General features: G+C 38.1%; 1 protein-coding gene across 1 annotated transcript in view; it reads left to right on the forward strand.

The window, feature by feature from the left end:
* Window positions 1-23,698, forward strand: part of LOC126237003 (regulating synaptic membrane exocytosis protein 2) — a 1,236,422-nt gene that overhangs the window by 565,567 nt on the left and 647,157 nt on the right. The window contains exons 12-13 of the mRNA XM_049946727.1: window positions 7,871-7,960; window positions 20,011-20,189. Of these exons, the coding sequence (XP_049802684.1) occupies window positions 7,871-7,960; window positions 20,011-20,189 (269 nt within the window). The remainder of the gene's footprint in view (window positions 1-7,870; window positions 7,961-20,010; window positions 20,190-23,698) is intronic.

Here is a 23,698-nt window from a genome sequence, read left to right on the forward strand (position 1 = left end):
CACTAATACCTCTGTCATATATTCAGCCACGTATTCATTTACTTCAGTGTGCAGTCGTGATATCACAAATTCATTTAATTTCATGTGTGCATCTCTACTTACCTTATAAGCATGAAAGATAAAGTGTATTATAGGCATGGTGCGACTTCATATTCAGCTTGTCACTTATACTGTACTCGCTTGTTTACCTGCAGCAAGAGTTTTCTGGTCGCTCAATTCTAATTAGTGCATGTATTTTCAATACTTAAATTTTTAAATATATAGATACAATGTACGCAGTAATGTAACTTCAGTAAATATTTTGTAGTTTAGTATCCCTTTCTGTGTATATAATTCCTTAGCTTATATTTGTTTGTGTGTATTGTGTAGATAGTCATAGTTGTAGTATAGACTCTTCCTTAATTTTCTGTGTCCTAGTTTATACAATAGGCTTTAAAAATGCTAGTGCAGGCTGTAGCTCATAGGGTTTGTTTTGGATGCACCAACACTTTCAGCTGTGTCTGGCATGCATGTGCCTGTTTGTTGACTAGCTTTCTCCCTAATGCGCATGCACTGCATCAATTTTTTGTTACCACTGACTTAGAACTAGGCTACGTGCAAGGCGAAGTGTTGTGTTTAAAGTATCGTCATCTCTAGACACATAAAAGCAAAATTCTTCCTTGTTACATCCACTCATCTTATCATTTACACATTTGGCATATAAGGAGGGGGGAATCCTTAACAGCTAACAACATAAATTCTGGAATATGATTTTCCAGCATCCTAAATCTAATATTATTGTACATCTGTACAACTTAGAGAGTATACAGCCCTTCTTAAATACATAAACGTTCTCAAGTCTTTATGTGGGTAAAGGCCTTTGTCTTTACCCATGTTCGCGTGTGCCAACCTGTATGCTCCATGGTAGGGGATTTTGGTAATTATCTATGGTCCGGTGTATATTAATTATTAATTGCCACTTACAGTTTAGCTTTCCAATTTTTGTTGATTTGGGATGTGTTTTAAGTAACACCCTTTGTCCCCTGTAAAACAGTTGTACATTTTAGCTTTCTGTCGTAAATTCCTTTCCTATATTTAGCCAAGGTTTCAAGGTTGATTACTGCTTGTTGTATTTTATCATCCAGTGATAATTCCAGTGTCAGTATCTTGCAATTGAGCATCAGCTCATTTGGTGTAAATCCAGTTGATGTATGGGGAAGGCTGTTAACAAATTGTAAGAAAGGAGTGGCATATTCAATCCACTTTGTATGTTTACAAGGTATATAGGTCCTCACAAACCTGTTGAATTCCTTAAACACCCTTTTTTGTGGAGGATGCTTCGGGATGAAATTTAGATACTCAAATGTGTTTGATTCAGTTAGAATCTAAAAACTCTTTCCATTTACATCCCACAAAATATGAGGCATTGTATGTTAACTTGACTTCTGGTAGTCCTACCCTTGCAAAATAATCCTCTTTAATTCATCTTATAATTGAACTGGCTGTAACTTTCTGTACAGCATACAGTTTTGCATATTTTGTGAAAATATACAGGCCTACTATATATTTTACACTCCCCCTTTACCTCTGGGATAAGGTCCAGCCACATCCAACAACACCTTTTCTAGAGGTTACTTAGCCACAATGGGATGTAGTTCTATCTGTTTGGAGATTTTAGAATGTTTTGCTTTCTGGCAAACAATACAGTTTCTTACCACCTGTAGTAGTCTTCATCTACGGTTGGGGAAATAACAATATTTAGCTATTTTTTCAGTCCATTTTGCAGTGCCATAATGGCCCCAAGTATTGTGTGTGTATGAGGTAAAATCATCCACATATTTCTCTGGCAAACACATGCGTCATTTCTCTAGTTCGGGAGGTTTCCTATGGAACAGGACACCTTTGTGAATAGTGAAAAACCTTTTTAATGTTTCATAGCCATTATGTGAAAGTTTTGCTCTTACCGGATAAGGTGTGACTGGCAAAGCTAATTACTTTAGGGTTTGAGATTTCTTTCTTCTTCTTCTTCTTCTTCTTCTTCTTCTTCTATCATTTGAAAAAGGCATGCACCCAGACCGTGAGGAGACACATCAGTGCATAAACAAAAATCTTTCTTCATGTCTGGTTGAGATAAAATATTACCATTTAATAGAGCTCGCTTGATGTTTTCGATATCAGTTTGGCATTGCTTGTCCCATACGCAAGGTCTGCTTTTCTGGGGAAGATTGAGTAAAGCATCACTGTCCATAAGTTGGTTGTGAATGAATTTCCTGAAAAATGACACTAGGTCCCAGTATGCCTTTAATTGTTTCTTGTTTTGCAGAATATATCAGTTCCTAATGGCATCAAGTTTTTTATGATCTGGCAGTATGCCTTCCAAAGAGATAATGTATCCTAAAAATTTACCTTTTCTTGTCCAAAAATATTCAGAAAAACAGCTCAATACTTGTTCAATTAATCTTAAATGTTCTACCAAAGTGGGTGTAGCGACTAAAAGGTTGTCCAAGTATACTGTTACCTTACTGAAAAGTTCAGGCCCTAGCACTCTGTCAACTGCAGAGATAAATACACCTGCACTTATGTTCAATCCAATGGGTAATACTTGAAATTTGAAGCTCCTGTGCCCACATATGTAGGCGGTATACTTCTAACTTTCTTCATGTAGTTTTATTTGCCAATATGAAAAATGGAGGTCGATTATAGTAAAAAATTTGGCATATGGAATTTCATAAACTGTTCCTCTAAATTGTCTGGGTATGTTCAGACTGGTACAATAATCATATTAATATTATGTGTGTTGAGGACCAAGCACACCTTGGCATCTAGCTTACTCACAGCCAAGATAGGACTACAGTAAGGGGAAAACTATGGTTGTGTTATGTCCCATTCAAGCATCCTGTCAATCTCTTTTCAAATACTGCTTCCCTCTGTGTCCATGGTATAGGGTATGAGGTAGAACAAAAAGTTTTGTGAGGATACACTTCATTTTATATACGAAATCCTTAATAATAACTGGTCTTTTTTCAAATACTTGTATATAAGCATGTATCAATTCCCTAAGTTCCACTTGCTGTTCTTTAGACAAGCACTTTGATTCACTTACCTTTGTGTTTATTGTGTCAACATTTATTTCTTCTGCTGATGACTGTTCGTTACTGTATACGAGGTGTGGCTAGAAAAAAACTGGACTAGTACTGGTGAAACAATAAAACGAATGCAATAAGGCTGAAAGTCGCGTGGCCTGTCACGTGACTCTCACTCCTCCTACTGCTCGAGTTTCATCTGCCTCCTGCACTCAGTCTGCCCGTGGCATCTATTTTAAGTAGTTGAAATTTTGTCTGTGCATCGGAAAATGTTGAGTGTACAGGAAGAACAGCGTGTTAACATCAAATTTTGTTTCAAACTAGGAAAATCTGCAAGTGAAACGTTTGTAATGTTACAAAAAGTGTACGGCGATGATTGTTTATCACGAACACAAGTGTTTGAGTGGTTTAAACGATTTAAAGATGGCCGCGAAGACACCAGTGATGACACTCACACTGGCAGACCATTGTCAGCAAAAACTGATGCAAACATTGAAAAAATCGGTAAACTTGTTCGACAAGATCGCCGTTTAACAATCAGAGCAGTGTCTGAGTTAACAGGAGTTGACAAGGAAAGTGTTAGGCAGATTCTTCATGAAAGTTTCAACATGAACAAAGTGTGTTCAAAAATGGTTCCAAAGTGTCTCACAATTGAACAGAAGGAACGCCGAAGAATGATTTGTTCTGACATCCTGGAAAACATTGAAAGTGATCCCACCTTCTTACAAAATGTTATTACTTGCGATGAATCGTGGATTTTTACTCACGATCCTGAAACTAAACGCCAATCGATGCATTGGAAAACTCCTGGTTCTCCACGACAAAAAAAAGCACGAATGTCATAATCGAAATTCAAGGCAATGATGATTGTTTTTTTTTTTTGACATCAAAGGGATTGTGCACATTGATTGGGTACCAGAGGGACAAACAGTGAATCAGCATTACTACATTAGTGTCCTGGCTACCCTATGTGAGCGAGTACGGAGAAAACGGAACGATTTGTGGAGAAAAAAGTCATGGATCCTTCACCAAGACAATGCCCCAGCTCACAGTGCATTGTCAGTGAAGACGTTTTTGGCAAAACACAACATTCCCATCTTAGATCATCCACCCTACTCACCTGATTTGGCCCCCTGTGACTTTTTTCTTTTCCCTAAAGTCAAGTCAGCTTTGAAAGGAACTAGATTTGAGACTGTTGAAGCAGTAAAAGAAAAAGCGATGGAAGTAATGTATGGACTTACCGAAAATGATCTGCAGCATTGCTATGAACAGTGGAAAATTCGTATGGAGCGGTGTAGAGACCGAGGAGGAGAGTACATTGAAGGAGATAACATGAAATTGTAAATAATTGTAAAAAAATGTTTTTTCCAGCATCAGTCCGGTTTTTTTCTAGCCGCACCTTGTATGTTGACAAACATAATTATGGGAGTTACCAATTGAACTTCAAGGTTGTGAGAAACTTTAGTTTTACATTTATTAGTACTTCCCCTGATCAGGTCTATTACAAATAATTGGTTATTTACACTGAAATGACATTGGCCTTTTCCTACATTAATTTGTACTTGGTATGTCCTAAATGTATCCATACCATTTAAACAATCAATTATTAATTTCTCTACTTTCCAAAAATTGCATCATACAGAAAACGGTATGGGAATTAAAGACTTGTGTCTTGACTCCTTTCGATTTCTGACCAGTGGCAGTTAGTACCTTGCAATTTTGTACTGGCAGTATGGGTATATGCCCATGTTTTTTCACTTCTTGAAAGAATCCCTGTGACATCAAGTTAGTCATAGCACCTGTGTCAAGCACAATGGGTACATCAAGGTCAAATATTTTGGCTTTAATAGTAGCTTTTACCTTGCTCTATTTCAAGTTTTTCTGCGTACCCTCATTACCTTGATACAGATCATCTCTCACATCATTACCATGATCGTATCTGATAAAGAAAGTCTTGATGAATCTCGTGCCCCCACTCCCCTCCAAGGTCACAGAATGGGGGCCTACCGTGACCAGTTCAAATTTTCCAGGGTCGCGGTGGCATCGATCTCTAGGTTACACGTAACTTCCAGTATGTTGACCCTTGGTGTTTGGTTACGCCAATTAGTGTCCTGAGAGGCTCTCAACTGAAATTCTTGTTGCCTCTGCATGTTATTTGCAGGGTGTATATGACCCGGGACAACCGGGAGATCCAGGAAAAACCCAGGAATTTTTTCATCTGGGAGAAAACCGGGAAAAACTCGGGAATTGTTTAGAATTCCGGGAATTGTTCTTTATTTTAGTTTTCAGTTAAATTTTTGTGATTTTTGTCTGGTAAGAACCAATATTCTAACAAAGGATATTACTGTATCATCCCGCTACTGCATTGGGAGGGGGGGGGGGTGGGGGGGGAGGGGGGGGGGGGAGAACACATGAAAATAAAACTTAAGTTGCAAAGGAAATGCACCGTATACAACAACAAAACGGTGCTCATACAAGTGTCTGCCAACAGCAAAGTGTGTCAAAGCCTTTAGGAAGACTATGCAATGCTTTATAACAACAAATTGCCTCTGATGAGCGTGACGTGACAACTGTTTAAATTAGATTCGCTTGAGCAGTTGCGGGCGGGATCTTGCGCATGTGCAGTTGAGTCGTGTATGAGTAGTACCTTCTCCCACTTCTGGTCACAGAAGTGTGGCTGGGCGCCACTACTTAATATTGCCCCGGTTTGGAAATCTGTGCCTGACTTCACAGACCAGTCTGAGTTGCGGATGGGAGGTGGGTCATCTCCACGTGACCTGTGTTTACGTTCAGTGATTTTGTTGTTTCCTCTTCGTTTATTGCTCTCACGTTAAATGTTAACGAAATGGATTTTTGTGGCCGGGAGCTATAAAATGAATTAAATAAGTTCCCATAATTACGGAAGGCTAAAATATGTTGTTAGTTTCAGATTTTATTTCCACCTTTCTGACAGTCAAACATTAATGGCCTTATAGAACAATGAAGTTATTTTTGCCGGTTTGCTGAAGAGATAAGCTTTTATTAATCTTTTCTGCTGAAGCAGTCAATTTATTTGAAAGGAAGTGTTTAATTTCACACTATTGGCTAGTTTCAACTGTTCGCTGCATTTCAAGTGCACGTATGGCATTATGCCATAATAAAGAACCAAACATGAGATAATACAGTACTGATACTCCAAGAAAATTTACATACGAATGTGCATTTTAATCCGAATTATGCATTTTAGTGTGGTTCACGAAATTCCAATGCTCTTGAAGGATCCTCTTTTGTCTTGATTCTTTTATGTCATAATGTAAGATCTTTTAATGTTTTACATGTATGAACATAAGGGCTTCCTGCACAAGCGCGGTGACGCATGTTATCTGGTGCTCGCTCTGTTGCAATTGCTGAAATGAACCTATTTGTAACAGGTCGCGGGAAAATATTGCGAATGGTGGTTAGAAAAGCGTTACATTCAAAGCAGATTTCCTTTTATGTAAGATGAACTATGTGTGAGAATGTACGATGAATTTCTTAAATCACAAAGCGTTTGACTCTCATTTAAAAATCAACTCTTTGAGGACGACCATTTAGAAGAATTTCGAGCCCAGATGATCAGACATTTACGTCGTTATTAAAAATTTTACCGGCACATTTGTGTGATGTATCTTAAAGTGTAACAACATTATATGGGGAAGCTTAGCTTCTCTTCCAGCTTATTAAGCTTCGAGACCAATATTATATGTAAATGAGAGGTAAAAATTGACGCACATGGTTGGAATGACATGGGGTTTTATTTGCTAGACGCATGAAAGATCCTTTCCATGTCCTTTTCCTTCACCCTTCTTTCTTCCCCTTCAGCCCTTCTGCCTGAAGAAGGATCCACTGGCTCTGAAAAATTGCCAAATTACATTCGTCTTTTATGTGTATGTTCAGTCACCACTTGGTGAGTAGATTTTTAATCTATCCAATTAAATAATTTTGTCAATAATTGATTGTTTTTGTTGTTATGTATGTATGCTTTGATTGATTACAATACTATCATCATCTGTTGTGTATTAGACGGAAAATCGTTTATGTATACGAGGGACAATAGCGGACCTAAGATTGAGCCTTGGGAACACCATACATGATTTCTTCTCAGTCAGACTACATTGGTTGAATTATTAAGCACAACTTTCTGCATTCTTTCAGTTAGATATGACGTTATCCTTTGTTTGGCTATACCATCAATCCCATAAAACCCCACTTTATGTAGGAGAATTTTGTGATTCACACACTTGGATGCCTTAGATACATGACAGTAAATACCAACTGGTGCTAAGTGAACATGTAAATAAATGGCATACTAGTAAATGACATATTCAGTAGAGCAAGTCTTCAGAAATCCAAACTGTGATTTACTGAGAATATTACTGTTGCTCAGGTGATGTACTATTCTAGAATACATCCAATTAGAAATTTTGGAAATTATGTCAATAGTAAAACAGGTCAGTAGTTATTAACATCTCTCCTATAACCCTTTCTTAAAAAGGAATTCAACAATGCCATATTTCAGTCCCTGGAAAAATGCCTTGAGTTAATGATGCATTACATATTTCAGATAAGGCAGGGCTTATTGTATGCTAATATAATTTCCTTAATTTCAGAAGGCGAAATTGGTAATACATTCATATGATCGAATTTTATGAGAGTTGCTTTTTCAACATACTGCCATGATTTTTCTCTTGAACTGCTTGCCCTATACTTTCTACTATATATAATAAGTCTCTATTAAGTATATTTGCTATATATGACTCATCATTTACAGCATTTTCTATTGGTTGCAGGTGGTTATAGAGCTCAGTGTAGCACCCTTAGATGAAGAACCTGAATGGTATTATCTGAGTGCACATGAAGAAATTCTTCCCTCCCATGGGGTGAGTATGTTTTAGCTATTATCTGTTAACACTGAAAATTACACTTCATCCAAGAGTGGTTCATATTATAACACTGAAAAATGTGATGAAAATTTTAAATGATTTTCAAGAATTTTGAAAAGTAATAATTGTGGTTTGAGAAATCTCAATCAAAAACGAGGAGAAACATTTTGTACTGCAGAATAGCAACATTCTATAGTGGCTACTAAAATTCACTTTTTTTTAAATTTCTATTAATTAATATTTGTGTATATTCACTCACCTGTAATCATTATCTACACAATCCTCTTCAAGAAATTAAATTTATGAAACACATTGATTGCGGAATAAGTTGGGAGCAGAGGAAATACACGTTGTTTAAATGTAGCCCTAAAATTGTCTTAATGACACACACCCAAAGAATATACTAGGTGATAATTTTTTTCCCCCAAATGGACTTGAGGGGGGGGGGGGGGGTTGCTGTTTAAAATAATGAAATGAAATGCATGTCAGTATTTATTTTTAACACATTTGTTACATTTTATTTATTTGTCATTTGCACTTATATTTTGGATCTGACACCGAAGTGAAAAACCTTGTCAACAGAACTACTACTACTAAGATCTGTGTAGCGCATAAAAGAAAGACAGATTCAACTCAAGTTTGATTTTGTATTGAGTTTTGTTTATTAAACCCCAACAATAAAGTTTTATTTTTGTTTAAACACAGTGACTGTTCAACTTTGGGTACTATTATGAAAGTTCACACTCCATTTAGATACAATAATATTTACAAAAAGCTAACCACCCTATACCCATAATTTACAAAAATATAGATTTTTTTTGTACATATAGAAAAAGTATTTCAGTGTAAAGATATACCACTCATGTGAGATGAAGGAACTGGAGTATAGGTTAGTTTTCTTTTGGAGAGGGGAGGAAAGACTAAGATTAGGACATGTTTGTACTGCACTATTTGACATTACACTGTCAATTAAAATGGAGGGTGGTAAAGAACAGATAAAGGAAAAGTGGTTCTGTATTTATTTACTGCAACTGTTTCTTAGCACAGAAAGGATATGAAACTCTCCATTACCAACAGACATTGATTATTGTCATAGAAGTATGGCTCATGATCTTAAAGTTGTGCAATTGCTACATAGTAGGGGGGAAAAGCAGAAATATTTTTCATTTGTACTACATATCTGCACATTACACTACTCTTTACAGTGTGAGTTTAGTTCCACTGCATTTATTCCAATGTAAACTGTTCAACAAGAGATCAAATGCAATTATATTGAATAAGTCTGCCATTGCAGTGGTGTTTGTGACTGTGCTTTTGTTTCCTTTACTGCTTGCTCAATATACAGATCGAATAACATCGGGGAGAGGCTACAACCCTGTCTCACTCCTTTCCCAACCACTGCTTCCCTTTCATGCCCCTCGACACTTATAACTGCCATCTGGTTTCTGTACAAATTGTAAATAGCCTTTCGCTCCCTGTATTTTACCCCTGCCACCTTCAGAATTTGAAAGAGAGTATTCCAGTTAACATTTTCAAAAGCTTTCTCTAAGTCTACAAATGCTAGAAATGTAGGTTTGCCTTTCCTTAATCTTTCTTCTAAGATAAGTCGTAAGGTTAGTATTGCCTCACGTGTTCCAACATTTCTACGGAATCCAAACTGATCTTCCCCGAGGTCCGCTTCTACCAGTTTTTCCATTCGTCTGTAAAGAATTCGCGTTAGTATTTTGCAGCTGTGACTTATTAAACTGATAGTTTTCCTGTAGGCAGTATCTATCTTACCCCTAGTGAGACAAGCCTCTACATCCTTACATTTGTCCTCTAGCCATCCCTGCTTAGCCATTTTGCACTTCCTGTCGATCTCATTTTTGAGACGTTTGTATTCCTTTTTGCCTGCTTCATTTACTGCATTTTTATATTTTCTCCTTTCATCAATTAAATTCAATATTTCTTCTGTTACCCAAGGATTTCTATTAGCCCTCGTCTTTTTACCTACTTGATCCTCTGCTGCCTTCACTACTTCATCCCTCAGAGCTACCCATTCTTCTTCTACTGTATTTCTTTCCCCCATTCCTGTCAATTGTCCCCTTATGCTCTCCCTGAAACTCTCTACAACCTCTGGTTCTTTCAGTTTATCCAGGTCCCATCTCCTTTAATTCCCAACTTTTTGCAGTTTCTTCAGTTTCAATCTGCAGGTCATAACCAATAGATTGTGGTCAGAATCCACATCTGCCCCTGGAAATGTCTTACAATTTAAAACCTGGTTGCTAAATCTCTGTCTTACCATTATATAATCTATCGGATACCTTTTAGTATCTCCAGGATTCTTCCAGGTATACAACCTTCTTTTATGATTCTTGAACCAAGTGTTAGCTATTATTAAGTTATGCTCTGTGCAAAATTCTACAAGGCGGCTTCCTCTTTCATTTCTTCCCCCCAATCCATATTCACCTACTATGTTTCCTTCTCTCCCTTTTCCTACTGACAAATTCCAGTCACCCATGACTATTAAATTTTTGTCTCCCTTCACTACCTGAATAATTTCTTTTATCTCGTCATAAATTTCATCAATTTCTTCATCATCTGCAGAGCTAGTTGGCATATAAACTTGTACTACTGTAGTAGGCATGGGCTTTGTGTCTATCTTGGCCACAATAATGCGTTCACTATGCTGTTTGTAGTAGCTATTTTTTTATTCATTATTAAACCTACTCCTGCATTACCCCTATTTGATTTTGTATTTATAACCCTGTAATCACCTGACCAAAAGTCTTGTTCCCCCTGCCACCGAACTTCACTAATTCCCACTATATCTAACTTTAACCTATCCATTTCCCTTTTTAAATTTTCTAACCTACCTGCCCGATTAATGGATCTGACATTCCACGCTCCGATCCATAGAACGCCAGTTTTCTTTCTCCTGATAACGACGTCCTCTTGAGTAGTCCCCGCCCAGAGATCCGAATGGGGGACTATTTTACCTCCGGAATGTTTTACCCAAGAGGATGCCATCATCATTTAATCATACAGTAAAGCTGCATGTCCTCGGGAAAAATTACGGCTGTAGTTTCCCCTTGCTTTCAGCCGTTCGCAGTACCAGCACAGCAAGGCCGTTTTGGTTAATGTTACAAGGCCAGATCAGTCAATGATCCAGACTGTTGCCCCTGCAACTACTGAAAAGGCTGCTGCCCCTCTTCAGGAACCACATGTTTGTCTGGCCTCTCAACAGATACCCCTCTGTTGTGGTTGCACCTACGGTACGGCCATCTGTATCGCTGAGGCACGCAAGCCTCCCCACCAACGGCAAGGTCCATGGTTCATGGGGGGAAGTGGGACATATCATTTCCTAAAAATGTCATATCACACTTCATAGCACCCGCTGACACTAAACATTATTTACAATTAATGTCCCTTTGGACCTTCTCAGGATGAGACCATCGCCCTTCTCTTTTTACCCTAGTCTCAATAACTTTCTCTTCTGTCTATTAATCAGCCCAATCTCAGTATCTTTCACTTCTGTCTTTATTAATCATAGTTTGGTTTATAGATTACTCTTTTTATATTTATCAAGCAGACTGTCTTTGATCGCACAGTTTCATATTTGTTACAGTATCCACAATATCATTTACCACTTCTCTATATACATGACTGCAACCATTTCTACATATGCAGACTTTCTTTTTAAGAATCAGTGAGAACCTTGGTCTCCACCTCAACCATTATGTCTTAAAATTACCTTTTACTTTATCTTTATTTCAGTCCCCATGCTTAATATTTCACTATGCCAGGAGACTATCTTTCTTATTTAGTCATCTCACTCATAACATAGCTGCAACTTTATGTCTTCTGTTGTTTTAGACAGTCATTTGTAAAGTTCTACTATATATGTCAAATACCTTATGGAACCTATTCTCATTGCCTTAACTTACCCCCATACAAGTTTTGTGGATCATTTCCCCTTTACTTTTGTTAATATCTATACTCAACATAATGTTGCTATGCTAACTAGAATATTTTCAAGTGAGATATTTCACAAGGTTCCTTTTGTCTTATCACCTTACGTAAATAATATCCCTGGAAATAAACACGGGTCTTTCAGAGTTTTCGGAAATTACCATCATCCTTTGCATAACCTATGAGCGATTTGTAGCAAATTGGCATTTGTAGTTTAATTACTGTAGCAGAATTTCTAACTAACATGTTGTATTAGATCTAGTTTTCCATTAAAGAGGAGTAGCCCTATATATTCTCCACATTTATAGAAAATTAACTCTGTTTTCAAGTTTGCTAACAACTGTAATTTATCTCAAAACATTTTAGGAAACTAGTAGTTTTTACCACAGGTGTTTGTGCTGCATTAACGGGAGTCTCGTTTTGTGTATTTGCTTCAATTATTATAGGGAACAAGCAACCTTTTAGCTGAACAGGTTAACAGATAATCAGTGGGATTAATTTAAAGTTATTTCTTCACTCCCTTATGATACATTGCACAAGTCAAAATGGATCCCAGCTATTAACGACGTTCTCAAACATGGGATGAGTTAATTGATGTTCATAAGCATCTGGAAATTGCCGTAACTACTGTCAAACAGTTGACAGCTGCTGCGAATAGGTGTGTTGGAAGAGCTCCTGAGAGTTGTGTGCCTGTGGTACCTGTACCATAGGTACCTCGTGTTTAGATTAGATTAGATTTACTTTCATTCCAATTGATCCGTAGTGAGGAGGTCCTCCAGGATGTGGAACATGTCAGAAAAACAACAATACATGACAAATATTTACAATTAAAACAAATAAGCTAATGTACCATTCCACAGGTCCCAAGTGGAATGATCGTCATTTTTTAATGAACACTAAGAGTAATTTTACAAATACTAATGCACTGAATTTAAAATAAAAAAGTTTTTTATTTATTTATAAGGTAATACAACTACTGTAATACTTATTTACAATGAACACATTACTGCACTGAAATGGTGCAGAAGTTAGATTATACTAACACACACACACACACACACACACACACACACACACACACACACACACAAATTTTCAATGAACACATTACTGCACTGAAATTGTGCAGAAGTTATGTTGTACTTATATACAAATCAGTTGGTTTTACTAAGAAATTCATCAATGGAGTAGAAGGAGTTGGCCACCAATAAATCCTTTAGGCTTCTCTTAAACTGAATTTCATTGGTTGTTAAGATTTTTATGGCTGCTGGGAAGTTATTGAAAATGTGTGTTCCTGAATAATGCACACCTTTTTGTACAAGACTAAGTGACTTTAAATCCTTGTGAAGATTATTCTTATTTCTAGTATTGATTCCATGAATTGAGCTGTTGGTTTGAAAAAGTGATATATTTTTAATGACAAATTTCATTAAGGAATAAATATATTGGGAAGCAGTAGTTAGTATCCCTAGTTCCCTAAACAGGCTTCTGCAGGATGTTCTTGAGTTCACACCACATATAACTCTCACTGCACGTTTTTGTGCCCGGAAAACTTTAGCTTGGCTTGATGAATTACCCCAAAAAATAATCCCATATGACATTATGGAATGAAAGTAAGCATAGTATGCCAGCTTTTTCATTTTTATATCCCCTATGTCTGACAAAATTCGCATTGCAAACAGAGATTTGTTAAGACGCTTCAGCAGTTCTGTGGTGTGCTCCTCCCAGTTGAATTTATTATCAAGCTGTAATCCCAAGAATTTAACACTGTCCACTTCTTCTATCTTCTTGTCATCGTATGTTAGACATATACTCTTGGGACACCCCTTACAAGTTCTGAACTGCATGTAGTGTGTTTTTTCAAAGTTTAGTGACAAAGAATTGGCTAGGAACCAGTGATTAATGTCCACAAATATTTTATTGGTTGATCTTTCTAAGACTACATTTGACTTGCTATTTATTGCAATGTTTGTGTCATCGGCAAACAAAACAAACTTGGCATCTGGTAATGTTACTGATGAAAGGTCATTGATATACACAAGAAATAGTAAGGGCCCCAAAATGGAACCTTGTGGGACCCCACATGTAATTAGTTCCCAGTTGGATGAGGCCTGATAGCTTGATACATGTCTCTTTCCTAATAACACCCTTTGTTTCCTGCCAGAGATATAAGATTTGAACCATTTTGCAGCATTTCCTGTTATACTATAATATTCTAGTTTACTTAAAAGGATATTGTGATTTACACAGTCAAATGCCTTTGACAGATCACAAAATATACCAGTTGCCTGCAATTTTTTGTCTAATGAATTAAGCACATTTTCACTGTAAGTGTAGGTGTAGGTGTGCTATCCTCTCCCATGAATCCTGTCTCCTTTGCAGAAAGTACGGGTTCTGTTATTACTCATCCACTTGACTGTGAATGGTGTGTCAGTGGTAGATCTAGGCATCCTATACAGGATGGACAGGGACCAGGGAGTGCTCAGGTATTTTACTGTCCCCCTAACCAACGAGTTTGAGGTGCTATCTTTCACTGAAACTGAAATGGAGCCAGTGGATCTCACCTCACCTGTTTTGGGGAAACGTTTTTTGTCTTGTGTGAAGAGGAGGCCAACACAAAAGGGTAGGGGTGTATTAATCATTGGCAGTTCAAATGTATGGTGAATGACGGGACCACTTAGGTAAGTGGCAGCAAGGGACAGGAAAGGACTCTAGGTGCATTCAGTGTGTACACCTGCGGGCCTCATTCAACATGTTGAAGAGGTTGATCCAGCAGTCATTGAGCGAACAGGATGCAACCAACTTTAGATTGTGGTGCACATTGGAACAGATGATGCCTGTCATCTGGGCTCCAAAGTCATTCTTGGGTCATTCCAGAGACTGGCAGAGAAGGTTGAGAAGACAAGCCTTGGGCATGGAGTTTCAGCGAAGCTTACAATTTGCAGCATTGTCCCCAGAACTGTTTGTGGCCCTTTGTTTCTGAGTCAAGTGGAAGCTCTGAGCCAGAGTCTTTGAAAGTTATGTGATGAACTAGGCTCTGACTTCTTGAACTTGAGCCAAAGGGCTGAGTACTGTAGGGTGTCCCTAAACGGGTCATGTACACATCAGAGGCTGCTATTCATGTAGCTGACTGTGTGTGGAGTGCACATAAGGTTCTGTTTTAGAAGAGGTAACTCTTCGTCTGATTCATATAATGCTAGCTGTAGGAAAGTCAGAAGTATCAGTGTAACATCGAAAGAAATGCTTCTCACAGGTGAGAGTATTAAAATCCTAATGGTAAACTGCCAAAACATTCGCAACAAAGTGACAGAGTTTGGAGCCCCCAAGAAAAGCAGTACAGAAAGGTGATTGAAACCTGAAATTGATAGCAGTGAGATTTTTGGGGAAAATTTAAATGCGTATCAAAAGGGTAGGCAAATGTGAAATGGAAATGGTGTATTTGTCACAGTAGACAAGAAACTCAAATCCACCAAGCTGCAAGCTGCAAGTGAGATTGCTTGGGCAAGACTCAGTATCAGTAGTGATGGGCATAAAATGATAATTGGATCCCTCTATTGCCCACCAGACTCATCTCCTGATGTAACCAAAAGCTTTAGAGAAAACATCACTTCACTTGTACATAAGTTCCCCAATCATACTGTAATCATCGGTGGAGTCTTTAATCATCGACAACAAATAGACCTGACCTCCTTGAGGATGTCCACACCGAAACTGGTATTTGTGACCATGGCATGACTGTGGCAACAATGATTACCAAAGTATGAAGGACAATTGAAACAAGCAGAAAGGTTTACATGTACAGCAAACTAGATTAAAAAAAAGTCAATAGTGTCATATCTCAATGAGTAACTTGAAACCGTCAGCACAGAGCAGGGGCATATAGAGGAACTCAGGCTCAAGTTTAAAAGAATATTTGGCTATGCACTGGATATATATGTACCCTGTAGAACAGTTCATAATTAGAGGGAACCTCCATGGTATACGGTCACTGTAAAGAAACTTGTAAAGATACAGAGATTACTGCATAATAGGTGTAAAACAGAGCATAGGGCTATAGATAGAGAGATGCTGAATGAAACTTATTTGACTGTCAAAAGAGCAATGTGTGATGCCTTCAGTGACTACCATAGCAGAATTTTGTCAAGTGATCTTTCACAGAATCCAAAGAAATTCTGGTCATATGTTAAGGCTGTTAGTGTCCAGTGTTTGGTGTCCAGTTGTTAGTGTCCAGTTCTTAAAGAATGAGACAGGAACTGAAATTGAGGGTAGCAAAGCAAAAGCTGAAATGCTTAACTCCATTTTTAAATGTTCCTTTACAAAGGAAAACCCAAGAGAATTACCCCAATTTAATGCTCAGACCACTGAAAAGATGAATGAAGTAAGTATCAGTGCCAGTGGTTTGGGGAATAGCTAAAATCTCAAATTGAACAAAGCTCCAGGGCTCGACAGAATCTCTATCAGACTTTGTACAGAATTTGCGTCTGAGTTAGCCCCTATCCTAACTGTAATCTATCTTAAATCCATTGAACAAAAAACCATGCCTATTTCTTAGAAAAAGGCACTAGTCACACCAATCTACAAGAAGGATAGTAGAAGTTACCCACAACACTACTGTCTAATATCCTTGACATCGATTTGTTATAGAATCTTAGGACATAAAAAAAAATTAAATGATCATGTGGCATTGTTGGCTGGGAGGCCCCATCTGGGGAAGTTCAGCTGCCAAGCAAGTCTTATTTCAGTCAATGCCAAACTGGTCGACTTGTGTGCTGGTGATGAGGATGAAATGATGATGAGGACAACACAACACCCAATCCACAAGTGGGAATTGAACCTGGGCCTGCCACTTGGGAGGCAGGCATGTTACCACTCAGCTAAGCAGGCAGACATCTTAGAACATATACTGAGCTAAACTTAAAGAGACATTGGCAAAAAAAAAAAAAAAAAAAAAAAAAAAAACAGTCGATCATGTGAATCCGAACTCACACTTTTCTTGCATGACATATTGTACTGAAAGCTTTGGATCAAGGTAATCAGGTAGGTGCTGTATTTCTTGATTTTTGAAAAGCATTTGACTGAGTACCACACTTATACTTATGCCAAAAGAACAATAATATGGGGTATCAAGTGAAATTTACGACTTAATTGAGAAGGTTTGGCAAGGAGGACACAACATGTTATCTGGGATGGAGAGTCATTGTTAGATGTGGAGGTAACTTCAGGTGCTCCCCGAGGAAGTGTGTTGGGACATTTACTGTTCATGTTGTGTATTAATGACCTTGCAGACAATATTAATAGTAATATCAGGCTTTTTGCAGATGATGCAGTACTCTATAATGAAGTACTATCTGAAAGAAGCCACATAAATATTCAGTCAGATCTTGATAAGATTTCAACGTGGTGCAGAGATTACCAACTTGCTTTAAATGCAGAAATGTAAAATTTTGCACTGCACAAAACTAAAAAATGTGTTATTATGACTATAATATCAATGAATAACTGTTGGAATCGACCAACTCATACAAATACCTTGGTGTAACATTTGGAGGGATATGAAATGGAATGATCACATAGGATCAATCGTGGATAGAGCAGGTGGTAGACTGAGGTTTATTGGTAGAATACTGGAGAAAGACAATCAGTCTGCAAAGGAGATTTCTTACAAATCACTTGTGTGATTGGCTCTAGAATATTGCTCAAGTGTGTGGGACCCGTACCAGACAGGCCTAACAAGGGATATTGAATGTATACAGAGAAAGGCAACACAAATGATCACAGGCTTGTTTAATCCATGGGAGAGTGTCACAAACATACTGAATGAACTGAAATGGAAGACTCTTGAAGATAGACGTAAACTATTCCGAGAAAGTCTATTAACAAAGTTTCAAGATCCGGATTTAAATGATTACTCTAGGAATATACTACAAAAATGTATTGCTCACACAATGATTGTGAAGATAAGATTAGCATAATTACTATATGCACAGGAGCATTCAGACAATCATTCTTTCAATGCTCCCTACATGAATGGAATGGGAAGAAACCCTAATAACTGGTGCAATGGGACAAACCCTCTGCTATGTACCTCATGGTGGTTTTCAGAGTATAACCGTCCCATCTTGTAGATGTGATGGGTTCAAGATGTTGTTCCATCTGCACATATCATAATAAATTCTCCCACAGAGGAATGTCCTACCACTTACTTTCCACTAAATGTCACAAACATGTTTTGTCATCATTTCATAAAAATTTCACGCCTCACTTCACTGGTAACTGCAAGTTTTGTCACTAATACAACAAAGCACACACAGCAATAAGAAGCAATACCATTCAACAGAGAATTTGACCTTCATTCTGCTATAAGATGTAATAAAATAAAATACCAATTCTGTCAAAAATTGGTAACGTGAAACTCTGTATTAAATGCGAGAAAGTACGAAAAATGGGTACAAACAGAAGTCAAGCAGAATATGAACACATTATTTATAATGCAATTGAATTAGATAGTGCACAGACAGATGCAGTACAGAGACAGATTTGTAAGCAGAAGCAAATATATGTGAATCCACAAAACACCGTTTGACGAAACCAACTTCAGTTTTGTTATTGTTGTGGTCTTCATTCTGAAGACTGCTTTGATGCAGCTCTCCATGCTACTCTGTCCTGAGAAGCCTCATCATCTCCAAATAACTACTGCAACCTACATTGTTCTGCATCTGCTTACTGTATTCATCTCTTGTTGTCTTATAGCTTTTACCTGCAGCACTTCCCTCTTGTTCTAAATTTGTGATTCCTTGGTATCTCTGAATGTGTCCTATCAACCAATCCCTTCTTTTAGTCAAGTTGTGCCACAAATTTCTTGTCTCCTCAGTTATACTCAGTATCTTCTCATTAGCTCTGTTTTATACAAAACAAAAACGAAAGTTGCTATTATTTACTTTACTCATTATTTCCAATTTGAACAAAAACCAAGCAGAATGCCAGTAATATGCTTACCATGCAATTTAAATAGTGCAATTCACACATTACATAGTAAGCTGGAAGAAATGTGTTTAAGTCTGTGCAATACTAGTTTTATTTTGTATGAAATAAAAACAAAAAGAAGGATTTACATCCATTCTGAAAGACCTGACAGCAAACCAAGTTTACAGTATTGCAAGTTGGTATACAAGTTTCACGTACCTGGTTCTCATGCTCTGAAAATGCTGGTGGATGCCAGAATAATACAAAAAGACTGCAAAGAAACAAACAGAATGGAATGGTGAAATATCCATTGTTGACATTGCGTAAGAGAGCAGCAGGTATTTGTTGTGCCTTTTTTCAATAATGAAGGTGTAAAACTAACTGAAATTTATCTTGGAGTAAATGCAATATGGTGAACATGCTTGTTCGTATAGCAATGTATAAATTGTGTAGGAATTTTCAAAATAGCATTAGTTGTGGCAGACACTTTCTGAAGAGGCCAGGTGTGCAAACTACCAAGGCCATTAAACATTGCAGAATGAAAAGTCATTAAAAAAATTGCTAAGATGTTGTAATGACAGAAATAGCCAACATACTGGGGCATTAGTATAGCTCAGTAAACCACATTGTTCATAATGTACTTCACTTCTGCCTTTTCTCTTTTCTTGCCTAAGAATAATCTTTGTGAGTGCACGGGTTCTTTGGAGACCCTATGATAATAATAATACCTTTAATGCCTTTTGAGACTTCCATGTCAGAAGCTGTGTGCTCTGTGCTTGGTTTCATTTAAATGGTCATATATTTTATAGATTGGAGGTATTTGCAAATCTTATAGCCTTTTTCCAAATACTGTGTATTTCTAAAATACTCATCCTTTAATGAACATAAATTAATTTTTTGTATGTTGTTTTATTTTTCTATAGTAAAATCAAATTCAGGTTATCTTATATTACTATAATAGTTTACTTTGGGACTTTTTATTTAACTTTTCCCTCCAGATGACTATTAGACATGTGTTTGACTAAGATGTGGAAAGCTGGAGTCGTGGGATTGGTGTTCTAAAATTTCTAAAAAAAAAAAAGAAAATTATTGTCAATCTTAATCATTTAGAAATGACTTTTCTCATTTTACAGAATAGGCGGGAACCAGGAGATGTGGAGCTGGCACTAACACCAACAGATCACTTGTCCCCCCCTAGTACAACATCACGATTGTCTGATTCTGACACATCTGAGTGTGATTTAGATGACATGGGGCGTGATCGGAGGATAGCAGATGGAGCCTCTATTAGCAGTATAGGCAGCTCTTCAAGGTACTGTTGCTGTTTTAAGTTTATCTAATAAAAATCCTAGATTTACTTGTACCTCTGCAGCTGTTATGGAGATACATTTTTATGTCACTGTAATTTAGCTTTTCATGTCATAGTGTTCCTTTTCTGATGATCTTCTTACCCAGCTGTATCTCCACATCATATTGTTTCCTGCCCTTTTTACAGCTTCCTGTGGAAATGATTTTCTATATTTGACAATTTTTTCAGGAGCTGATTTCAAGTTTGTTTGACTGCATTTCTGTTCATATACAGGTTGTGGTGTAGGCTTACAAAGTGTAGTCTGTATATTCATGGAGTAAGGCATTGACAAATTCAATATCAAAAGCAAGTGGGTTCCACCAATTCTTTACTGAGAGTGTAATTCTTGAGCTGAGCATGATACATTGCTGTGTTTCTTTATGGTTTCAGAGTCATTACTTGGTATTTGTCTCAAATTTGTTGGTCACAGTCTTGAAATCTCATTAGTCAAGTCAGAACCCAAATCCTTTCTCTTCTTGGAAGAGGAAATAGTTTGGAGGCAACAATTGAAGTGGTGCAATGTCAAATATTGCTTTTACCGAGAAACTTGTTAATTTTTTGCTGAATGAGCTTGGTTAACAGTGGGTGGATACACAAGAGGTTAAGAAATTCAAGAGTGCTTAGGATTCAAGAAAACTAACATTTTAACCCTTACTGATAAGACTTCACAGTTACTTTTGAAGAAGGAAATGTGAATGCTTCATATGCAGTACCATTGCTAATAAATACTCCTGCAGAAAAATGAGGAATGACAACCACTCATTTACTGGTGACTGATGAGTGCTGCTTAAACAAACCTAACACCAGAGAGGTGTAACTAATTGTGGAAGCAGGGTTCTGTTTCTACTCTAAGTACACACCCTTAAAAACACGAGTCTCACTGCAACTTTGTAAACACTTCTGTATGGTTGTATATAGAAGAAAAATTGTAGCATGAAAAGCTAGTAAGATCTGTACACTTTTTTGACACTATGTTGTTAATGCATACCTCAACAAAAGTTTGGAATATCTTAAAAGTTTACTACAGTGACTTCTCATAGTACACCCACTGAGTTTTGTACAATACCTTATTCACAAAATAAACATAATTCCTTCTGAAAACAATACTCATTTTGTTAGTTACAAAAAATCATTACAAAACAAAGCTGGCTCTCTCTTAACTATACATCTTGAAAAAACTCAGTAAAAATCTTCGTCTCATGATGATGACTATCAGTCTGTAGTAGTGAGTCTGCCAGTCCAGCACACAAATGAGTTCATCCACTCTGGGAGGCATGCCCAGGATGAGACCATCAAGTTTGTTATGGAGTATGAAGCCCAACTCCTCAATGGCAGGTTCAGCAGGTCCAGAAGATCATTAGGTCGATTTGTAAACTATGCAATGGCCATAAACGATCATTTGTTGGTGTTGTCTTACAAGGGTGACCACTACGAGGTTTAACATTCACATTTCCTATCTCTCTGTACTTTCTCCACACCACTTCGAGTGACATTTAACTGGTCAGCAACATCTTGCTGTGTATGACCTGCCGAAAGTGCTGAACACAAACTGAATGAAGCTTTTGTTGATACTGGACTGCTAGCGTTGTGCTGCAGCAGCAGGCCTGCAAACCCAAAGTTTGGTACAGATTTATTGATGACATCTTCATGATCTGGACTCACAGTGAAGAAGAACTCCAGAATTTCCTCTCCAACCTCAACTCCTTTGGTTCCATCAGATTCACCTGGTCCTACTCCAAATCCCATGCCACTTTCCTTGACGTTGACCTCCATCTGGCCAATGGCCAGCTTCACACGTCCGTCCACATCAAACCCACCAACAAGCAACAGTACCTCCATTACGACAGCTGCCACCCATTCCACATCAGACGGTCCCTTCCCTACAGCCTAGGTCTTCGTGGCAAACGAATCTGCTCCAGTCCGGAATCCCTGAACCATTACACCAACAACCTGACAACAGCTTTCGCATCCCGCAACTACCCTCCCGGCTTGGTACAGAAGCAAATAACCAGAGCCACTTCCTCATCCCCTCAAACCCAGAACCTCCCACAGAAGAACCACAAAAGTGCCCCACTTGTGATAGGATACTTTCCGGGACTGGATCAGACTCTGAATGTGGCTCTCCAGCAGGGATACGACTTCCTCAAATCCTGCCCTGAAATGAGATCCATCCTTCATGAAATCCTCCCCACTCCACCAAGAGTGTCTTTCCGCCGTCCACCTAACCTTCGTAACCTGTTAGTTCATCCCTATGAAATCCCCAAACCACTTTCCCTACCCTCTGGCTCCTACCCTTGTAACTGCCTGCACTGTAAAACCTGTCCCATGCACCTTCCCACCACCACCTACTCCAGTCCTGTAACCCGGAAGATGTACACGATCAAAGGCAGAGCCACGTGTGAAAGCACCCACGTGATTTACCAACTGACCTGCCTACACTGTGAAGCTTTCTATATGGGAATGACCAGCAACAAACTGTCCATTCGCATGAATGAACACGGGCAGACAGTGTTTGTTGGTAATGAGGATCACCCTGTGGCTAAACATGCCTTGATGCACGGCCAGCACATCTTGGCACAGTGTTACACCGTCCGGGTTATCTGGATACTTCCCACTAACACCAACCTGTCAGAACTCCGGAGATGGGAACTTGCCCTTTAGTATATCCTCTCCTCTTGTTATCCGCCAGGCCTCAACCTCCGCTAATTTCAAGTTGCCGCCGCTCATACGTCACCTGTCTTTTAACATCTTTGCCTCTGTACTTCCGCCTCGACTGACATCTCTGCCCGAACTCTTTGCCTTTAAATATGTCTGCTTGTGTCTGTGTATGTGCGGATGGATATGTGTGTGTGTGCGAGTGTATACCCGTCCTTTTTTCCCCCTAAGGTAAGTCTTTCCACTCCCGGGATTGGAATGACTCCTTACCCTCTCCCTTAAAACCCACATCCTTTCGTCTTTCCCTCTCCTTCCCTCTTTCCTGATGAGGCAACAGTTTGTTGCGAAAGCTTGAATTTTGTGTGTATGTTTGTGTATGTTTGTGTGTCTATCAACGTGCCAGCGCTTTCGTTCAGTGAGTCACATCATCTTTGTTTTTAGATATTTTTTTCCCACGTGGAACGTTTCCCTCTATTATATTGATATCAGTAATTTGAACCCAACAATTACGTTTGTTATTGTCACTGTTGCATTTCGAAATCTTTTCTGTCGTCTTATTTTCTTTTTCTGTTTTGGCCAGTAGGTTCACTTTGTATTCACCTTCTCCTTTTTACCGTAATCTGCTATACAATTTTATCCCGCCTATATATACTCTATAATACGTAACCCACTTCCAAACCATAACCAAAAAAATATTTTCCCGCTTTCAACACTACCGCCGCTATAAAATCCACCATTTCTAGTTCACAAACAGTTCCTTTCACCTTTTAAACAACCATTTCGGCTAGTTCTAATAATTTTCGCTTTATTTCCATTTC

Source organism: Schistocerca nitens, chromosome 2, assembly GCF_023898315.1.
Source record: "Schistocerca nitens isolate TAMUIC-IGC-003100 chromosome 2, iqSchNite1.1, whole genome shotgun sequence".
NCBI lineage: Eukaryota > Metazoa > Arthropoda > Insecta > Orthoptera > Acrididae > Schistocerca > Schistocerca nitens.